Source organism: Coregonus lavaretus, assembly GCF_964263955.1.
Source record: "Coregonus lavaretus genome assembly, chromosome: 34".
NCBI lineage: Eukaryota > Metazoa > Chordata > Actinopteri > Salmoniformes > Salmonidae > Coregonus > Coregonus lavaretus.
In genome coordinates this window covers 35,093,318-35,115,690 of record NC_140021.1, presented here as the reverse complement: position 1 = coordinate 35,115,690, position 22,373 = coordinate 35,093,318, and the positions used below count along the sequence as shown (strand labels likewise).

The 22,373-nt window shown below is 43.1% G+C and overlaps 1 protein-coding gene and 1 pseudogene across 2 annotated transcripts; one reads left to right on the top strand and one right to left on the bottom strand.

Moving 5' to 3' along the window:
* Positions 1–1,603: 1,603 nt before the first annotated feature.
* LOC311108927 (threonine synthase-like 1) lies at positions 1,604–3,269 on the top strand (annotated as a pseudogene). Its single transcript has 3 exons — positions 1,604–1,692; positions 1,742–1,948; positions 2,280–3,269. The product of its transcript is annotated as a threonine synthase-like 1 (transcript).
* Positions 3,270–13,271: 10,002 nt separating this feature from the next.
* LOC311108926 (uncharacterized protein) lies at positions 13,272–14,961 on the bottom strand (the record flags this gene model as incomplete). The annotated part of the gene is made up of 3 exons (XM_084151704.1): positions 14,333–14,961; positions 13,997–14,235; positions 13,272–13,819 (listed from the first exon to the last, which is right to left on the bottom strand). The coding sequence occupies exons 1-3, from the start codon at positions 14,377–14,379 to the stop codon at positions 13,272–13,274; spliced, it is 834 nt and encodes a 277-aa protein (XP_084007830.1). The 5' UTR covers positions 14,380–14,961.
* Positions 14,962–22,373: the final 7,412 nt, after the last annotated feature.

Below are 22,373 nucleotides of genomic sequence, written 5' to 3'. Positions count from 1 at the left end.
ACTTCACTTTGTCAGGCAAAGACTCAACTTCAAAACTCAAAAGAACAGACAATGACTCTTCTGTTTCCCCACTCTTGCCATCCTGTTTGCGTCGCACCATACGACGAGCATCACACACCGGGAATCTTCCCCTTCAGTTGGTCCACTTTTACATTTACTGCTACCCCAGTAATCACTCCTTTCAATGGTGCCCTTTTCTTGAGAGCTAATCAATTCACAATTCTTTCCCCCATTTGTTTAACTCTTAGCGCCTTCTCCCTCTGCCCAACAGAAACACAAACAATTATCACTAGACCACTTCTGGTTACCCTCACCGATTCCACTATACCCAACGCTTTTTTCACCGATCTTGAAACCACAAATGGATCAGCCAAAAGGCAAGGGGTCCCCTTTTTCCAAAAACGTCACTCCTAGTGTCACAGACTCATCTTTATCTGACGCTCTGTGCAAGCCTCTGGCTCCGAGTACTTCACCACACCTACCACCTCCGATACTTCACTCTCATTCACTTCCATTTCTACTCCTGTCTTCAGCTCACTTTGCTTACATTTCCTACCATTCTTCTTTAACAAACCTTCTCACTTTTTCCCGCCATTTTTTACAGAATTAAGCTCACAGTCTTCCTCCCTCTCTCTCTTAGACCTCCTCTGCGTACGTTACGTCGTGACATGTCACACTTTAACATACAGCGTCAGCGGGGTCAGTTTCTTTCAACTTGTCCAATACTATTGGTCTATTACCATGTCAATCAACGCTGAATCGAAACTTAGTTCACACCCCGGATTTTGATGCCAACACAGTCGCAACAGTACCATTAGTATTCATTGCAGCCTCGTTTGAATGCTGCGGTTGCCCACATATGTACAGAACTGAGTTAGCTACCGTTAGTACGGTAATCGCTAAATAAAGTTTGTCCATTTACTTTGCCGTACAATGTGTCAACGTTCAACAAGCCAATGTGGCTGACTTTGGTTTACTTTCAGCAGCTCTTTCTCTAGCTAGCTACAGTATGTCAACGAAATTTGCTTCTTGAAGAATATAACTTATAAATGCCTCATGAGCTGTTCAACTGTCGTACCCCATCAGAACCCAAAATATAAGCTTGTTGGTCAGTCCATAGCTCTGTCTATGAATTTGAATGTGGTAAAAAAAAATCCAGCCCCATCCCTTATCTTTTTAGTAAAACAAACAGTGGTGGAGATAACTCTTTGTTATTGTTTCAACTGCTGATTGCCTCTTTAAACAGAATAGTATTTTAGAAGACAGAAATGGAAGTATGTAGATAAACTATGGGGTCTATTAATTCTGGTCAAGTAACTAACTTAGCTAGCTACATTAACTGCTGTATGACCAGGATAGATGTTAATTATCATCCTGTTGCTACATAAATTACACATTTCAACAGCTCCTGACAAGGAATTTACCTCACTGAATGTATTACCTGTCATTATTTGATGTAATTAACCCTGCACAATCAATCTGATCTGATCTGACATAACAACTACCTCAAAATGCTTCCAGGATCCTACTGTCAAAGGGTGAAACTGTTTATAGCAATGGGAGTGTTGAACAACACACAGCAGCTTGCTCTGAAAGCTGTGAGATGGCGGACAAGCACAAGCTCTTTCTCAATATCCAGATCATGGCTATCTACTGTACCCCAGATAGGGGACTGAAACATCCTGCTAACGGGTCCGGCTGGAGCAGGAAAAACCTCAGTGGGGTGTGATGTCACTCACAGACTGGGAATGCCTGTCATTGACATGGACGACCATGTCCTGGAGGTGACATGGAAGGTGCCGTGGCTGACAAGCTTTCCGAGGTCAGAGGTGAACATTTCCTGGAAGAAGAGGGGCAGGCTGTGTGCAAATTCTCCACTGCTGGTAGTGTCATCTCCCTAATGGGATCCAACCCACTCCACTCTGGGGCTATGCAGCACCTAAAACAAGTACTCCTGAGTGGCGCAGTGGTCTAAGGCACTGCATCGCAGTGCTAACTGTGCCACTAGAGATCCTGGTTCGAATCCAGGCTCTGTCGCAGCCGGCCGCGACCGGGAGACTCATGGGCGGCGCACAATTGGCCCAGCGTCGTCGAGGGTAGGGGAGGGAATGGCCGGCAGGGATGTAGCTCAGTTGATAGAGCATGGCGTTTGCAACGCCAGGGTTGTGGGTTCGATTCCCACGGGGGGCCAGTATAAAAAAAAATATATGTATTCACTAACTGTAAGTCGCTCTGGATAAGAGCGTCTGCTAAATGACTAAAATGTAAATGTAAAACACAAAGGACTGGTAGTGTATCTAGATGTAGCCACCGATGACATCATACAGAGACTCTCCAGGATGAAGGTGAACAGGAATGTGGGCCAGGAGGCTGAGATCCCCATGAGGCAGATTCTACACTACAGGAAGCAGTTTTATGAGAAATGGTTTGACACTAGAGTGCTCTGTGGGACTGGAGATACTGTTGAGGAGATTGCAGAGAAGGTGCTTCAGGCTGTGAAGAGATACCAGAACTCTGATTCGGAGACCACTGTGTCAACCAGGAGTGATAACGGATTATCTAGTGATCCAAAATACTTTAGTGAAGTTGTTGTTGAGGGTTGAGCTCCTGATGGTGGACTATACGTGCCCCAAAAAGGCTTTCCGAAGCTCGACGCACGAGAATGCTGAGACTAGCAGACATGCCCTATCCTGAACGAGCCATCCTTGAAAATTGCTATACACCCCATGGATATCCCTGGTACAGATCTCAGAAGAATGGTGTTCAGAGCTTACGGGGTTAACTTTGCCAGCAAGACCGTTGCACCGGTGAAACACCACATTCATAACCAGTTTGTGCAGGAGTTCTTCCACGGCCCTACTGCTTCGTTCAAAGACCTGGCCTTGTAGTTGATGCCTTAGCTCTTCAGCTATTGTCTCCCACAAATGTGCAACTACCTCATCCTTGTGGCAGCATCCGGTGACACAGACAGTGCAGTGCTGAGTGGGTTTGGCAGCCTGAATGACCTGGACCGGCAGAGGGTCGGCTTGCTAGTGTTCTTCTCAGAGGAGTGAGTGAGATGGAGAAGCTACAGATGACAGGCTACAAAGAGGGCAATGCTAGGGCTGTCAGTGTCCTATCAGACTTCTGCCAGAGGGCATTCATATTTTGGGATTCAGTTCTGACAGGGCACTTGGCTGTGGAGTATGGTACTGTCATCAGTACCTCTAACCATCAACTGGGCAAGGCTGCTACCACAGGTGAGGTCATGCTGTAAGATGACATGGTAGTACTTATGTTATTACAGCTCAGAAAATGAGCTTGATATATGAACTGTAAAGTGATTATTTTTGTATTTGTATTATAGGGGACTACAAACACATATTTGTTATATTCAGGGGTGGGGATGTATACATTCTAAATTAACATTCATTCATTAAATATAGGCTAAACAATGAATAATTGTTTGATTTAATTCAGGGCAATTCCATGGTAACAGAATGATGCTGAGACACATATTTTTCACTTTAAAAGTATGTCAAACAAAAAACACTTATTACACAAAGTTAAACAAACCATACAACTCTGTGCACAATGACTCCTATTAACCATTTCCACTGGCAATTTTACAAAAAGTGTGTGTGTGTGTGAGCATATGTTGTGTGTGTGTTGGAGTGTTGGAGTGTAAGTGTAAGTATGTGTGAATGTGTGGGTAGAGTCCAGTGAGTGTGCATAGAGTCAGTGCAAGAGATTCAGTGCAAAAAAGTGTCAATGGAAATAGTCCAGGTAGTCATTTGATTAACTGTTCAGCAGTCTTATGGCTTGGGGGTAGAAGCTGTTCAGGAGCCATTTGGTCCCAGACTCGGCACTTTGGTACCGTTTGTCATTGGTGAACAGGAAGTACAGGAGGGGACTAAGCACGCACCCCTGAGGGGCCCCCGTGTTGAGGGTCAGCGTGGCGGATGTGTTGTTGCCTACCCTCACCACCTGGAGTGGGCCGTCAGAAAGTCCAGGGTCCAGTTGCAGTGGGAGGTGTTCAGTCCCAGGGTCCTGAGCTTAGTGATGAGCTTGGAGGGCACTATGGTGTTTAATGCTGAGCTGTAGTCAATGAACAACATTCTCACATAAGTGTTCCTCTTACCCAGGTGGGAGAGGGCTGTGTGGAGTACAATAGAGATTGCACCATCTGTGGATATGTTGGGGTGGTATGCAAATTGGAGTGGGTCTAGGGTTTCTGGGATAATGGTGTTGATGTGAGAGATGACCAGCCTTTCAAAGCACTTCATGGCTACAGACGTGAGTGCTCCGGGGGTTAGTCATTTAGGCAGGTTACCTTAGTGTTCTTGGGTACAGGGACTATGGTGGTCTGCGTGAAACATGTTGGTATTACAGAGTCAGTCAGGGACATGTTGAAAATATCAGTGAAGACACTTGCCAGTTGGTCAACGCGCGCTCGGAGTACACGTCCTGGTAATCCGTCTGGCCCTGCGGCCTTGTGAATGTTGACCTGTTTAAAGGTCTTACTCACATCGGCTACGGAAAGCGTGATCACAGTCGTCCGGAACAGCTGATGCTCTCATGCATGTTTCAGTGTTACTTGCCTTGAAGCGAGCATAGAAGTAATTTCGCTCGTCTGGTAGGCTCGTGTCACTGGGCAGCTCACGGCTGTTCTTCCCTTTGTAGTCTGTAATAGTTTGCAAGCCCTGCCACATCCGACGAGCGTCAGAGCCGGTGTAGTACGAGTCGATCTTAGTCCTGTATTGAGCCTTTGCCTGTTTGATGGTTCGTCTGAGGGCATAGCGGGATTTCTTATAAGCTTCCGGGTTAGAGTCCCGCTCCTTGAAAGCAGCAGCTCTACCCTTTAGCTCAGTGCAGATGTTGCCTGTAATCCATGGCTTCTGGTTGGGGTATGTACACTACCGTTCAAAAGTTTGGGGTCACTTAGGAATGTCCTTGTTTTCGAAAGAAAAGCAATTTTGTTGTCCATTAAAATAACATCAAATTGATCAGAAATACAGTGTAGACATTGTTAATGTTGTAGATGGCTATTGTAGCTGGAAACTGCTGATTTTTTATGGAATATCTACATAGGGGTACAGAGGCCCATTATTAGCAACCATCAGTCAATGGCACGTTGTGTTTGCTAATCCAAGTTTAGCATTTTAAAAGGCTAATTGATCATTAGAAAACCCTTTTGCAATTATGTTAGCACAGCTTAAAACTGTTGTGCTGATTATAGAAGCAATAAAACTGGCCTCCTTGAGACTAGTTGAGCCTTCATTTCTTCTGAGAAATGAAGGCTATTCCATGCGAGAAATTGCCAAGAAACTGAAGATCTCGTACAACGCTGTGTACTACTCCCTTCACAGAACAGCACAAACTGGCTCTAACCAGAATAGAAAGAGGAGTAGGAGGCCCCGGTGCACAACTGTGCAAGAGGACAAATACATTAGTGTCTAGTTTGAGAAACAGACGCCTCACAGGTTCTCAACTGGCAGCTTCATTAAATAGTACCCGCAAAACACCAGTCTCAACGTCAACAGTGAAGAGGCAACTCCGGGATGCTGACCTTCTAGGCAGAGTTGCAAAGAAAAAGTCATATCTCAGACTCGCCAATAAAAAGAAATGATTAAGATGGGCAGTCTGAGATATGGCTTTTTCTTTGCAACTCTGCCTAGAAGGTCAGCATCCCGGAGTCGCCACTTCACTGTTGATGTTGAGACTGGTGTTTTGCGGGTACTATTTATTGTGCTAGCAAAACAGTCCTGTAGCTTTGCATCTGCTTCATCTGACCACATTTGTATTGACCGAGTCACTGGTGCTTCCAGCTTTAGATTTTGCTTGTAAGCAGGAATCAGGAGGATAGAATTATGGTCAGATTTGCCGAATGGAGGGCGAGCTTTGTACGCATCTCTTTGTGTGGAGTAAAGAAAAAAACTCTTGTTTTTTCCCCCCTGGTTGCACATTTAACATGCTGGTAGAAATTAGGTAAAACTGATTTAAGTTTCCCTGCATTAAAGTCCCCGGCCACTAGGAGCACCGCCTCTGGATGAGTGTTTTTCTGTTTGCTTATGGCCGTATACAGTTCATTGAGTGCGGTCTTAGTGCCAGCATCGGTTTGTGGTGGTAAATAGACAGCTACGAAGGATATAGATGAAAACTCTCTTGGTAGATAGTGTGGTCTACAGCTTATCATGAGATACTCTACCTCAGGCGAGCAAAACCTTGAGACTTCCTTAGATATCGTGCACCAGCTGTTGTTTACAAATATACATAGACCGCCACCCCTTGTCTTACCATAGGCTGCTGTTCTATCCTGCCGATACAGTGTATTACCCGCCAGCTGTATGTTATTCATGTCTTCGTTCAGCCACGACTCTGTGAAACATAAGATATTACAGTTTTTTATGTCCCGTTGGTAGGATATACGTGCTTGTAGTTCATCCACTTTATTATCAAGCGATTGCAAATTGGCCAATAGTATCGATGGCAAAGGCAGATTAGCACTCGTCGCCGGCTCCTTACCAGGCACCCCGATCTCCTTCCGCGATATCTACTTTTCTTTCTACTGCAAATGACGGGGATGAGGGCCTTGTCGGGGGTCTGGAACAAATCCCTCTAGTCCGACTCATTAAAGAAACATTCTTAGTCTAGTTCAAGGTGAGTAATCGCTGTTCTGATGTCCAGAAGCTCTTTTTGGTCATAAGCGACGGTAGCAGCAACATTATGTACTAAATAAGTTACAAACAATGCGAAAAAACTAACAAAATAGCATTGTTGGTTAAGAGTCCATAAAACGGCAGCCATCCCCTCCGGCGCCATCTTGCACTTCCTAAACAATAGAGATCGCACACCAGCTATTCTTAACAAAGAGACACACCCCTCCCCCCTAACCATACCCGACGCTGCCGTACGTTTTTGATGTATATTATGCATGTCCTTGTTCAGCCACAACTCTGAGAAACACAGGATTTTACAATTCTTCATAACAGAGGATAGGGGGCGGTTTATTTGCACGCCAGCGTAGTTTCATCAGTATCCCTGTCCGTCTGACCCTTTTGTGGCGTCGCTTCCTTTTCCGAGATTAGGGCCTTGTCCGGAGTAAGCAGAACATCCACAGCAGCTGACTCGTTGAAGTAGAAGTTGTCATCCAAATTAAGGTTAGTGATTCCGATGTCCAGAAGCTACTTTCGGTCATAGGAAATTATGGTAGAGACATTATGTACAACAACAAAAATATCTGGGTAAAAAAACACACACAATGTAGCAGAATTGGTCGGGAGACGGAAAAACGGCTGCTGTCCTCTACAGCGCCATCTCCCATTAACTGGCGAGAGAGAGAAGAGAGAGAGAGAGTTGTCCAGCCACGTGGAGTTCCAGGTCTCTGGCAGCCTCTGGAACTGCCGTTCTGCGGCCAACAAGGCAGAGTTCATCCCAGCCTATGCTACCCTCCAGTCCCTCGACTTCTTGGCGCTGACAGAAACATGGATTACCACTGAAAACACTGCTACTCCTACTGCTCTCTCCTCGTCTGACCATGTGTTCTCGCATACCCCGAGAGCATCTGGTCAGCGGGGTGGTGGCACAGCAATCCTCATCTCTCCCAAGTGGACATTCTCTCTTTTTCCCCTGACCCATCTGTCTATCTCCTCATTTGAATTCCATGCTGTCACAGTCACTAGCCCATTCAAGTTTAACATCCTTATCATTTATCGCCCTCCAGGTTCCCTTGGAGAGTTCATCAATGAGCTTGACGCCTTGATAAGTTCCTTTCCTGAGGATGGCTCACCCCTCACAGTTCTGGGTGACTTTAACCTCCCTACGTCTACCTTTGACTCATTTCTCTCTGCCTCCTTCTTTCCACTCCTCTCCTCTTTTGACCTCACCCTCTCACCGTCCCCCCCTACTCACAAGGCAGGCAATACGCTTGACCTCATCTTTACTAGATGCTGTTCTTCTACTAATCTAACTGCAACTCCCCTCCATGTCTCCGACCACTACTTTGTATCCTTTTCTCTCTCGCTCTCCTCCAACACTAATCACTCTGCCCCTACTCAGATGGTAATGCGCCGTCGCAACCTTCGCTCTCTCTCTCTCTCGCTACTCTCTCCTCTTCCATCCTATCATCTCTTCCCTCTGCTCAATCCTTCTCCCTCCAATCTCCTGATTCTGCCTCCTCAACCCTCCTCTCCTCCCTTTCTGCATCCTTTGACTCTCTATGTCCCCTATTCTCCCGGCCGGCTCGGTCCTCCCCTCCTGCTCTGTGGCTTGACGACTCATTGCGAGCTCACAGAACAGGGCTCCAGGCAGCCGAGCGGAAATGGAGGAAAACTAGACTCCCTGCGGACCTGGCATCTTTTCACTCCCTCCTCTCATCTCATCTGCCTCTAACCATAGGAAGCTCTTTGCCACCTTCTCCTCCCTGCTGAATCCTTCTCCCCCCTCCTCCCTCTCTGTGGATGACTTCGTCAACCATTTTGAAAAGAAGGTTGACGACATCCGATCCTCGTTTGTTAAGTCAAATGACACTGCTGGTCCTGCTCACACTGCCCTACCCTATGCTTTGACTTCTTTCTCCCCTCTCTCTCCAGATGAAATCTTGCGACTTGTGACGGCCGGCCGCCCAACAACCTGCCCGCTTGACCCTATCCCCTCCTCTCTTCTCCAGACCATTTCCGGAGACCCTATCCCCTCCTCTCTTCTCCAGACCATTTCCAAAGACCTTCTCCCTTACCTCACCTCACTCATCAACTCATCCTTGACCGCTGGCTATGTCCCTTCCATCTTCAAGAGAGCGAGAGTTGCACCCCTTCTCAAAAAACCAACACTCGATCCCTCCGATGTCAACAACTACAGACCAGTATCCCTTCTTTCTTTTCTCTCCAAAACTCTTGAGCGTGCCGTCTTTAGCCAACTCTCTTGCTATCTCTCTCAGAATGACCTTCTTTATTCAAACCAGTCAGGTTTCAAGACTGGTCATTCAACTGAGACTGCTCTTCTCTGTGTCACGGAGGCTCTCCGCACTGCTAAAGCTAACTCTCTCTCCTCTGCTCGTCCTTCTAGACCTGTCTGCTGCTTTTGATACTGTGAACCTTCAGATCCTCCTCGCCACCCTCTCTGAGTTGGACATCTCCGGCGCGGCTCACTCTTGGATTGCATCTTACCTGACAGGTCGCTCCTACCAAGTGGTGTGGCGAGAATCTGTCTCCGCACCACGTGCTCTCACCACTGGTGTCCCCCAGGGTTCAGTTCTAGGCCCTCTCCTATTCTCACTATACACCAAGTCACTTGGCTCTGTCATATCCTCACATGGCCTCTCCTATCATTGCTACGCAGACGACACACAACTAATCTTCTCCTTTCCCCCTTCTGATAACCAGGTGGCAAATCGCATCTCTGCATGTCTGGCAGACATATCAGTGTGGATGACGGATCAAATCAAATCAAATCAAATCAAATTTTATTGGTCACATGCGCCGAATACAACAGGTGCAGACATTACAGTGAAATGCTTACTTACAGCCCTTAACCAACAGTGCATTTATTTTAAACAAAAAAGTAAAAAATAAAACAACAACAACAAAAAAAAAGTGTTGAGAAAAAAAAGAGCAGAAGTAAAATAAAGTGACAGTAGGGAGGCTATATATACAGGGGGGTACCGTTGCAGAGTCAATGTGCGGGGGCACCGGCTAGTTGAGGTAGTTGAGGTAATATGTACATGTGGGTAGAGTTAAAGTGACTATGCATAAATACTTAACAGAGTAGCAGCAGCGTAAAAAGGATGGGGTGGGGGGGCAGTGCAAATAGTCCAGGTAGCAAGACGGAGCTGCTCTTCCTCCCGGGGAAGGACTGCCCGTTCCATGATCTCGCCATCACGGTTGACAACTCCGTTGTGTCCTCCTCCCAGAGTGCAAAGAGCCTTGGCAACACCCTATCATTCTCCGCTAACATCAAGGCGGTGACCCGATCCTGTAGGTTCATGCTCTACAACATTCGGAGAGTACGACCCTGCCTTACACAGGAAGCGGCACAGGTCCTAATCCAGGCACTTGTCATCCCCCGTCTAGATTACTGCAACTCGCTGTTGGCTGGGCTCCCTGCCTGTGCCATTAAACCCCTACAACTCATCCAGAATGCCACAGCCCGTCTGGTGTTCAACCTTCCCAAGTTCTCTCACGTCACCCCCCTCCTCCGCACACTCCACTGGCTTCCAGTTGAAGCTTGCATCTGCTACAAGACCATGGTGCTTGCCTACGGAGCTGTGAGGGGAACGGCACCTCCGTACCTTCAGGCTCTGATCAGTCCCTACACCCAAACGAGGCATTGTGTTCATCCACCTCTGGCCTGCTGGCCCCCTACCTCTGCGGAAGCACAGTTCCCGCTCAGCCCAGTCAAAACTGTTCGCTGCTCTGGCACCCCAATGGTGGAACAAGCTCCCTCACGACGCCAGGACAACGGAGTCACTCACCACCTTCCGGAGACACTTGAAACCCCACCTCTTTACGGAATACCTGGGATAGGATAAAGTAATCCTTCTACCCAACCCCCCCCCCCCCCCAAAAAAAAAAAGAAAACACATTGTAAAGTGGTTATTCCACTGGCTATAAGGTGAATGCACCAATTTGTAAGTCGCTCTGGATAAGAGTGTCTGCTAAATGACGTAAATGTAATGTTTTCACACTCTTGCTTTGACCATCAAGTGACAGAAAGAAAAAGAAAACAGTTATGAGCTGAACATAATAGTACGCCAGTGGAAGGGAGGACAGTAGCAGGTGACCCAACTGTGGTTTGTGACTCCTATGAATTCCCATTGTAGCCAATCCAGTTAGTCATTTTAAATTTTTTGGTCATTCTGTTACCGATTTGGCACTAGGCAATATTTCTAAATCTATCAAAAACAGCACACATTACCACCAACAAAACAGAAGCAGGTCAACCGCCAAAAGCCTTTCCAATGCTCTCACCTCAATATATACAGTGGGGAGAACAAGTATTTGATACACTGCCGATTTTGCAGGTTTTCCTACTTACAAAGCATGTAGAGGTCTGTAATTTTTATCATAGGTACACTTCAACTGTGAGAGACGGAATCTAAAACAAAAATCCAGAAAATCACATTGTATGATTTTTAAGTAATTAATTTGCATTTTATTGCATGACATAAGTATTTGATCACCTACCAACCAGTAAGAATTCCGGCTCTCACAGACCTGTTAGTTTTTCTTTAAGAAGCCCTCCTGTTCTCCACTCATTACCTGTATTAACTGCACCTGTTTGAACTCGTTACCTGTATAAAAGACACCTGCCCACACACTCAATCAAACAGACTCCAACCTCTCCACAATGGCCAAGACCAGAGAGCTGTGTAAGGACATCAGGGATAAAATTGTAGACCTGCACAAGGCTGGGATGGGCTACAGGACAATAGGGAAGCAGCTTGGTGAGAATGCAACAACTGTTGGCGCAATTATTAGAAAATGGAAGAAGTTCAAGATGACGGTCAATCACCCTCGGTCTGGGGCTCCATGCAAGATCTCACCTCGTGGGGCATCAATGATCATGAGGAAGGTGAGGGATTAGCCCAGAACTACACGGCAGGACCTGGTCAATGACCTGAAGAGAGCTGGGACCACAGTCTCAAAGAAAACCATTAATAACACACTACGCCGTCATGGATTAAAATCCTGCAGCGCACGCAAGGTCCCCCTGCTCAAGCCAGCGCATGTCCAGGCCCGTCTGAAGTTTGCCAATGACCATCTGGATGATCCAGAGGAGGAATGGGAGAAGGTCATGTGGTCTGATGAGACAAAAATATAGCTTTTTGGTCTAAACTCCACTCGCCGTGTTTGGAGGAAGAAGAAGGATGAGTACAACCCCAAGAACACCATCCCAACCGTGAAGCATGGAGGTGGAAACATCATTCTTTGGGGATGCTTTTCTGCAAAGGGGACAGGACGACTGCACCGTATTGAGGGGAGGATGGATGGGGCCGAGATCTTGGCCAACAACCTCCTTCCCTCAGTAAGAGCATTGAAGATGGGTCGTGGCTGGGTCTTCCAGCATGACAATGACCCAAAACACACAGCCAGGGCAACTAAGGAGTGGCTCCGTAAGAAGCATCTCAAGGTCCTGGAGTGGCCTAGCCAGTCTCCAGAATTGAACCCAATAGAAAATATTTGGAGGGAGCTGAAAGTCTGTATTGCCCAGCGACAGCCCCGAAACCTGAAGGATCTGGAGAAGGTCTGTATGGAGGAGTGGGCCAAAATCCCTGCTGCAGTGTGTGCAAACCGGGACAAGACCTACAGGAAATGTATGATCTCTGTAATTGCAAACAAAGGTTTCTGTACCAAATATTAAGTTCAGCTTTTTGATGTATCAAATACTTATGTCATGCAATAAAATGCAAATTAATTACTTAAAAATCATACAATGTGATTTTCTGGATTTTTGTTTTAGATTTAGATCTCACAGTTGAAGTGTACCTATGATTACAGACCTCTACATGCTTTGTAAGTAGGAAAACCTGCAAAATCGGCAGTGTATCAAATACTTCCCACTGTATATATATATATATAGCTATTTAAAAATATATATCTATTCAAATATCTTGCATATCTTAATTTCTATCATTATCAATTAATATGCATAATAATGTCGGCAGTTAGATTGTTACCTATAACCCAGATTGCTCGACAAAAATTTAATGTAATACAATGGCAATTATAATTTTAGCAAACAATTGTGATTCATCCTATATTCTCCCTAACATCCTTACCCCCTTGCACCAGATGTGGGATAAACACACACACACATACTCTAACACACTCAACCACTTTCCTCCACAATCAACCATCTTCAAAGTGGTAGGCATGTTGTGTAAATCAAATGATACAAACCCCAAAAAAATCCATTTAAATTCCATGTTGTAAAACAACAAAATAGGAAGAATGCTAAGGAGGGTGAATACTTTCGCAAGCAACTATACTTTCTGAAATTAATGACCAAGGCAGCTCACATATTTGCCTGTCTCTAATGCAAAAGCTAGATTTGAAATGACTGAAAAAAAAAAGACAAAAAAAAAAAAAAGTTTATTACAAATTATGCCAAAAGTGTGTTCAATAGATAAGGGTGGAAATAAAAAGAATACGCAGTTTTTTTTTTAAACGTGTTGTTTTACTTAAGTGCAGCATACCCAAAACTGACTTTTGCAGTCAAACATGCAGGGCTAAATATATTACAAAAATTACAGTTTTACATTTTAAAAGGGGGTTTAAGGATAGTTTTGAGTCCCATCAGTTATTGGTGATTTCAATGAAAAGGATGACGTTCCACACATTGCCATCCTCTTCAAGTTGCTGAAGCTGACCCTTTATGTTGCTTCTCTTTCTGGAGTGGTTGATCCTCCGTCCAATTGTGTCCTTCTCTGGGTGGCAAGGGCAGGGCACAGTCTTGGCATCTATGCAGCACGTTTTCCCTGATACATCCTTGTAGAAATATAGGTACCCCATCTCGTCTTCATCTGTTGCTGCCAAAAGTTCTTTCCCCTGCTTCCCTGAGAGTGGGAGACCGTGGTAGTCACAGACGACTTCCCCTTTAGCAAATTTCTGTGTTGTCATGACCTTTCTTCCTTTGACAGGGTCACTGGAAATGTACAGTCCTTTCCACTTCTGGGACTTCACCAGCTTCATAATTGCGTTGATGTCTTTTTTTGTGTCAGTGTTGCTTGAAGGTTGCCAGTAACGAAGGACATCCTCCACCTTCACTTTGTTCTTCTCCCAGTTCTGCCGTTTAATGTATATCTCTACTTTTCTGGCAGTGGGTTCTTTTCTGGGGAAGTGAGCTGTAACAATGCAAAGACAAAAATAAATGTGTTATTATTAATTTAATTTATTCAATAGCAGAAGCCCTTATCCAGGACTACTTACAGTCATAGTTATGTGACTAAATAAAGTACATTCTCGTAATACCTAATATGTTAAAATTGTATTCAGTCTATTGTAATTTAGCTGCATCTTACCGATCACATAATTCCGTCTCATTTTCTTTTGCTGGTTTCTCCACTTGTCATAACAGTATCTCTCATGCCTTCCTGCAATCAGTAGTCTGTCCTTCTTCTTGATTGATTGTCCATCAATTGTGACAGGGAAGTTTTGGTAGAAGACGTTCAAGGCCTGTGCCTCATCCAACTTTTGGCTGCTGGACAATGTTCCTCTTCCATAACTTGTGCTTGCGGAGGAGGGGCCTGCAGTCTCACTACTTGAAAAAGGGAAAATAACAAAAACGTATTAGCCATATGTAACAACTTTACAAGACATTATAAAGGGTCATTTATATAACGAGTGTAAATACTTACTCAGATTCACTGGACATGGCAACTTTGGAGATCAGCTTCATTCCCATGCAGGCATTGACTGGTGAAAATGAAGGAAGTAATAAGACAATCACAAAGAAATCTCTGCAGAATAAGGAAAAAAGCAATAATCCAAAATATCAGCTCCCAGAAGGAAAGAGTGTTGTCGTTGCTCTCAGTTGAATTCTTTTTTCTGAAGCGGTGTCAGGTTCGAGCGTGGATGTGGTGTGGAATCAAGCGCAGGACAACAGAGGCTTCGTTCAACAGTCTTTAGTGAAGACACGAAAACAAGACACACGGCTAAATCCAAGCCGGAAGGCAAGCGAACTTTACGCACACTGAGTACAGCTCAAAATACAAAACAAAATGCGTACACTGTGCGGACAATCTCTCCAAACAAACACGAGAGAGAGAAGTACTAGCAACCCTTGCTGACATAAGAAACAATTACACACAACACATGACAAAACCCAAGAGAACTTATAGGACACATAATTAACACTAACAATGAACAGGTGTACAAACAGACCAAACCAAACAAACATCGAAACATAGAACGGTGGCAGCTAGTACTCCGGAGACGACGACCGCCGAAGCCTGCCCGAACAAGGAGGAGGAGCAGCCTCGGCCGAAACCGTGACAAGTGGAGTATATACTGTTGCCTTGGTCAGTATATATACAATCAGATTGACCCAACCCCATTCCACATTAAAATATTCCATTCAGGGTAGATTTACACATAAGCAAATGAGTTGCTAACCCCCATACCACTTCACACCTCACAATACCTCTGCAGCTCAGATGGGTAGTGGGTTCAATCCCTGGGACCACCCATACACAAAAATTTATGCACGCATGACTGTAAGTCACTTTGGATAAAAGCGTCTGCTAAATGGCATATTATTATTATATTATTATAGAACATTTGGATACCATTGGGACACACTTTTACAGAACCCTGTTGCAGGTCTATACGTGAAGAACTGAATAATTTCCAGAGGGTTGAATGCAGTGTTTTTCACTAACTGCAGGGAGTGAAATCAAAACCACGTTTAAGGTCAATCTTAACACTTCCGGTTGCTCCAGGAAGCTTAAAATCAACACAGGTAATCCTTATAGTCATAGAAGACAGTTTGATATGGCAATCATAACCCACATAGGCATCAGGTTGAAGTTAGGTCAGCAGGCAATGTATTTCTATGGAAAATGACCCTAAATGCACCCTCTTTTCACTGTTAATGGTTAATTCCACATGGTCAAAGGTAGGCTTGCACAGATCGGGAGGACCTTAGGAGTGTTCCTGTGGTTGAATTGTGTTTCTAGCCTCAACGATTCTAATGCTCTCACCCAAAAGCACCTCAAATGTAGGTCAGGCTTCATTTTGGGCCTTGTCCTGAGACCTTTCTTGATGTCTATATTTTAGCCCAAAAAACGTCAGAGCCTGCTGATCTTCAAATATGTTGCTCTTTATATGCCCCCCAACCATAATCTGGAAATATATTAATTTCAGACTTCTGGACATAAAACTTACTATCTAACCCTAACAGCTTGTGAAAACCACACACAGACATGTGAAATCCCTTAGCTAGATGAGCCTCAAACATCAGAGCAATGGCCTAGGCGACAACACCTTGGGTGAGCAATTGTCTTCCAAATGAATGTTCATATATAACACGCCATTCTCCAAATCAATGTTTCTATATAACATGTCATTCTCCTTGCATTATGCTGTTGGGTCAGGGACGAGGGAGGTTGAAATGCTGGGAAAAACTTCTCCACAGAATTTCCACGTAGCATTTCAACATTTTTCAAATGAGAGTAACGGTTTGTGACTGGGCAGGGAGTGCAGGCCTAAAGGCCTGGATGTCTGTGCTCTCAAAAAACCCCCGGATAAAACCCGGAATGTAAGCATATTATTATATCTGCTGTACCTCTGGAGTTACAGGGAGTAAGCTGTACTCTCAGGCCCAGTGAGAGAGGGTTTTACTAGGCAGGGAGTGTGGAACTAGAGGCCTGTAGTTCCAGAGGTCACAAAGGTCAATGTGGGCCTGCATGGTAGTCATTTGGGCCACAGGGAAAAGGCACAAGTGAATAGGTGGGTGAGTCAAACTGTCTCACAGGGGGGAAGAGAAGGCAGACCCTGTGGAGGCTGGCTGCTCTCTCCCCCTTTTTTTTAGGCCTGCTGTACCCCTGGAGTTACCCCTAACGTCAAATAACATTAGGCTATGTTAATCTATTCTTGATTAAAGAATCATCAAAGGTTGTGAAAAAGTAGACTGTGGGTAGCGCTATTGAGCACCCCATGGCCACCAGGGGTATGGGATTGCATAATTATGTCTGATTAATGTAAAATATTATTTGTGCCAAGCCATAAGACTGAGCTACAAAAAACATTCCATGACCAGACCTGACCTCTTACAAAGATTTCCTGGTGTTGTATAAAGGTTAATGGCAGAAAACAAGTGTATGTATAGAAATGCTTATAGAAACGTTGTTACATCGATATTGATGCTTCAAGAAGCTCAAAAAATTGACAATATTAACATTCAACAGCCTATATGTGGCCTTTCAACCCCTATACCCATTACCCATTATTTGTGGTCCTCTGTAGCTCAGCTGGTAGAGCACGGCGCTTGTAAAGCCAAGGTAGTGGGTACGATCCCCGGGACCACCCATACACAAAAATGTATGCACGCATGACTGTAAGTCGCTTTGGATAAAAGCGTCTGCTAAATGGCATATTATTATATTATTACCCGCATGGCCTTATAACCGCACTTCTATTGCCATGGTCCTCGGCACATCATATTCCTGATAAGCAACTGCTTTTCTAAAAAGCAGTTGAGGCATGATTTGGCTTTGATCTTCATCAAATATTTTCGCGGACAACTAGCTTAGAGCGCAAACAGATAGACGGTCTGTCTCAATGTACTAAACATGCTGCATGTCAATACGACTCAGGGGTAGGCCTATATCCAACAGAAAAAATTCAGGTAAATTAATATATGTAATAGCATTAAATCAACTGTGTATATAATCCATATATATATATATATATACATATAGATATTTATATATATAACAAAAAATAAGATATGTTGATATACATGTAGGCCTATGTATTTTAATATATAGCCTAGCTACGCCTAGCCTATAGGCCTATAATAAACTTGGATATGAATTGCGAAGATCAAGGTCAGTCGTCCAAAATGCAACATTCTCATCACTTTTGATTATTATTTTCTCATTACTCATAAGACATTCACTAAGTACTAAAGTTGATCAGCCCAATCCACTGCTCATAACTAATATATCAACATTGTACTATGTGCTTAGGCATCTGGTTAAAAGTAGTCCACTTTCCAAGGAGTAGGGTGAATTTGTCTCCAGAGTGGCGCAGTGGTCTAAGGCACTGCATCGCAGTGCTAGCTGTGCCACTAGAGATCCTGGTTCAAATCCAGGCTCTGTTGTAGCTGGCTGTGACCGGCACACACATGGGGCGGCGCACAATTGGCCCATTGTAGGGGAGGGAATGGCCGGCAGGGATGTAGCTCAGTTGGTAGAGCATGGTGTTTGCAACGCCATGGTTGTGGGTTCACTTCCCAAGGGGGGACAGTATATAAAAATAATAATACAAAAAAATGTGTGCTGTCGCTCTGGATGAGAGCGTCTGCTAAATGACAAAATATATATATATATTTGGAAAGAAAGGATCCTGTACCTTTATCCATTGAACTAACATTGTTAAAGTAGAAAGACAGAAGGAAACAAGAGTGACCTTTAAGTCTCAGATTTACATGCATTTGTTCCAAACATAATGTTGTAGCTTAACTATATTGGAAAAGGCACAGGTAAAATGAGGAACTGTGTATATTAACCTGTGTGCCTTTTCTAATAGTGAGCCAACGTTTTATTCCAGGACCACAGACAGCTACTGCTAGCTAGTGCGGTAGAAATGCAAGGAATGCCGTGGCGAGTTCAGAACCACGGCAGTGGAGACTGGAGAGTGTCACTAACAACAAATAGGAAGACCACAAGATGATTTCTACCTACTGTAAACAGTCAAATCACGATAAAATCTGTGATTTTCAACCATCTGACCTAGTACTGTCTGATTCATATAGCCTGATTTTTGTTTGTTCTTTATTATATCAAATTATTGCTTCTGTATGGGGTGCTTTGGCTGAAAGACCAACACGTTTGATCTGGAGCCCATTGACTATATAACTTGCAAATTAACAGTCTATACAGTAAATATTATTGTATCTACTCCATAAGATAATTAGCTATGTGCATTGTGTTATAGAATAGGCAGAAGCTAAAGGTCAAGAATGGACAGAGAGTGGAATTAAACGTACATATTTAATAACATAGTAAACTGAATCAATTCAAACATAAAATACAAAAATACTCAACTTCTGACTACTTTAATACACATATGAAGTGAATTTATCACAATACTTTTGGTCCCCTAAAATGGGGGGACTACGCACAAAAAGTGTTTTCTAAACGGTTCACCAGATATGGATGAAAATACCCTCAAATTAAAGATGGCAGGCTGACTTTAACCTCATAGTTAACCTTGTATCATTTCAAATCCAAAGTGCTGGAGTACAGAGCCAAAACAACAAAAAAATTGTCACAGTTGCAATACTTTTGTAGCTCACTGTATATCAAGAAGATCTAAATGCATATTCTCATGAAACTGATTGAGATCAAATGGTTGGCATGCTGATGCTCCATGAACGTTTATAATATAATATAATATGCCATTTAGCAGACGCTTTTATCCAAAGCGACAATCATGACGAATCTAGCCAACCATTTATGATTGACAGTGATGAATGTGAAGGGAGAGTGAGGAAGACATTTGTGCATAAAGTAGAGGTTAAACTGGAGAAAACCGGTCCTCGGCCTTGATCCAGTCATCGTCCCATTTCTTGCCACTGTAAGACAAGAAAGAAATCATAAAAAGGAATGTCATGTTTTTAAGCAGAAATAGAAAATAAATCATTCAATATTTAATCGTGAGCAAGGGTTGCACCTATTCTTTTCAAAGGGTTTTATGATTTTTGGTTGCACCTTGTCTCCCGTTGGTCAAGCACCTTCTCCTCTCAAATATATATTATTTCAACTACATAAAGTGCCTTGCAAAAGTATTCATACCCCTTGGATTTCTCCACATTTTATTGTGTTACAAAGTTGGATTGAAATTGATTTCATTTTGATTTTTCGTCAACAATCAACTCAAAATTGTGTACTCTAATGTCAAAGTGGATGAACATTTTGATTTTTTTATGAAGACTAATTCAACATTTGAGAACTAAAATAGTCGTTACATAAGTATTTCAGCCCCTTTGTTTAGGTATGCCTAAATTATTTCACAAGTTACATTTGGCTTAACAAATCACATAATATGTTATATGGACTCAATAGGGGTTGACATGATATTTGAATGACTACCCATACCTCTGTCCCCCATACATACAACATCTGTAAGGTCCCTCAGTCAAGTATTGAATTTCAAGCTCAGATTCAACTACAAAGACCAGGTAGCTTTTCGAAAGCCTCATAAAAAAGAGCAGTGATTGGTAGATGGGTAACAATAACAAATCAGACATTGCATATCTCTTTAAGTATGATCAAGTTAATAATTATGGTGTGGATTATGTATTAAACCACCAAGACACATCAAAGATAGTCTTCCTTCTGAACTGAGCTGCACGACATGAATGAAATTGCCCATGAGGCCATCAGTGATTTTAAAACAGTTACAGTCTGCAATGTTAGAAAAACTGTGGATGGATTAACATCATTGTAGTGACACCACAATAATGACTTAAATGACAGTAAAAAAAGAATACAAATACACATAATACCAAAAATCAAAAATATGTATCTTGTATGCAACAACAAGGCACTAAAGTGAATACTGAAAAAAGAAAACTGCAAAGGAATACACTTATTTTGTCTAAATGCAAAACCTTATGTTGTTTGGGTCAAATCCAACACAACACATCACTGAGTAACTAACTCCGTATTTTCAAGATTGGTGCTGGCTGGATCATGGTATGGGTATGATTGACATCATTAAAAAGTGTGGAGTTTTTCAGGATGAAAAGAAATGGGATGGAGCTAAGCACAGACAAAATGCTAAAGGAAAATCTGGTTCAGTCTGCTTTACACCAGATATTGGGAAAGGAATTCACCTTTCAGCAGGACAATTACCTACAACACAATGACAAATCTACATTTACATTTACATTTTAGTCATTTAGCAGACGCTCTTATCCAGAGCGACTTACAGTTAGTGAATACATATTTTTTTATACTGGCCCCCCGTGGGAATTGAACCCACAACCCTATCAACATCCCTGCCGGCCATTCCCTCCCCTACCCTGGACGACGCTGGGCCAATTGTGCGCCGCCCATGAGTCTCCCGGTCGCGGCCGGCTGCGACAGAGCCTGGATTCGAACCAGGATCTCTAGTGGCACAGTTAACACTGCGATGCAGTGCCTTAGACCACTGCGCCACTCAGGAGTTACACTGGAGTTGCTTAGCAAGAAGACAGAGAATGTTCTTGAGTTGCCAAGTTAAAGTTTGGACTTAAATCTGATTGGAAATCTATTGCAAGACTTTAAAATTGCTGTCTAGCCATGATCCCCAACTTATTGACCTAGCTTGAAGAATTATGGAACGAATAATGGGCTAATATTGCACAATCCTGGTGTTAAGCTCTAAGAGACTTACCCGAGAAGACTCACAGCTGTTATCGCTGTCAAAGGCGTTTCCAAGGGGTATGAGTACTTTTGCAAGGCACTGTAACGTTAGATCCAATACCAAGGTACAACCAAAACTATATGTATTTGGACAGTGAAGCTAAAATGTGAAATATGGATCTATACTCCAGAATTTAGTATTTTAAATAAAAGGTTTAATAACTTTAATACACTATAAGTGAATTTGTCAAAATACTTATGGCTTCTTCAATTGGGGGGGACTATATGCATAAAGTACTTTCTTTTCAAAATTGTAAAAAGGTGACCTTCTGTACTATCGCCTCATATGAAACATTTGATCTCAAATTCAAAATGCTGGAGTTTAGATTAAAATTGTACATTTTAGCTTCACTGTCAAAATACATATGGTATTGAGTGTACAGTATATTCTCAATTCTTTCTAGGAGATTAGTTGAAGTAAACATACCATCCAGAGCATGGCTTCCATCTCACTTTCTGCTCCTGATCCTTTATTATGCAAGAAATATAAATGTATTTTTTATTTAAAAGCTGCACTATGCAGAAATCTCTCCACAATGTCATGGTTGGTAATGTCAGCTGTTTGAAGCTGTTGTACAAAACCAAAGTAAAAGACTCTAAAACAAAACTTAAGAACGGGAAGCACAGAAATAACGCACACTGTCGAACAGATCTACTGCTTCTTAGACTTGCTTTCAAGTAGAATGAAAGATCTGTAACTCACATTTCTATGTGAATTTGGTTACATATTGCCACTTTAACTACAAGGTCTACTTATTATTATTATTAATACTGCAAGTTAACTACAATTGGTGTTGCACTAGGATTAGCCTGTAAATACAGTCACAGGAATTTCAATGTACTGCAGATGATTTACCTCCTCTGAAGTTGGGATGTAGCTCAGTTGGTAGAGCATGGTGTTTACAACGCCAGGGTTGTGGGTTCGATTCCCACGGGGGGCCAGTATGAAAAAAATATAAAAAATGTATGCACTCACTAACTGTAAGTCGCTCTGGATAAGAGCGTCCGCTAAATTACTAAAATGTAATGTAAAAGTTCTATTGGCAAGAATTTCGAGAATAGGGAAAATAATTTGCCCCGGATGCACTGAAACAATAAATACATTTATTTAATCACCACCTATCAGAAAATTTATGAAGTTAGTGTGCCAGTCATTTGCATTATTCACTTTACATCTATGCCTAGCCTTAGACTACGCTCTTAGAAATTGTTATTTGGCTGTCCCCATAGGAGAACCCTTTTTGGTTCGATGTAGAACCCTTAA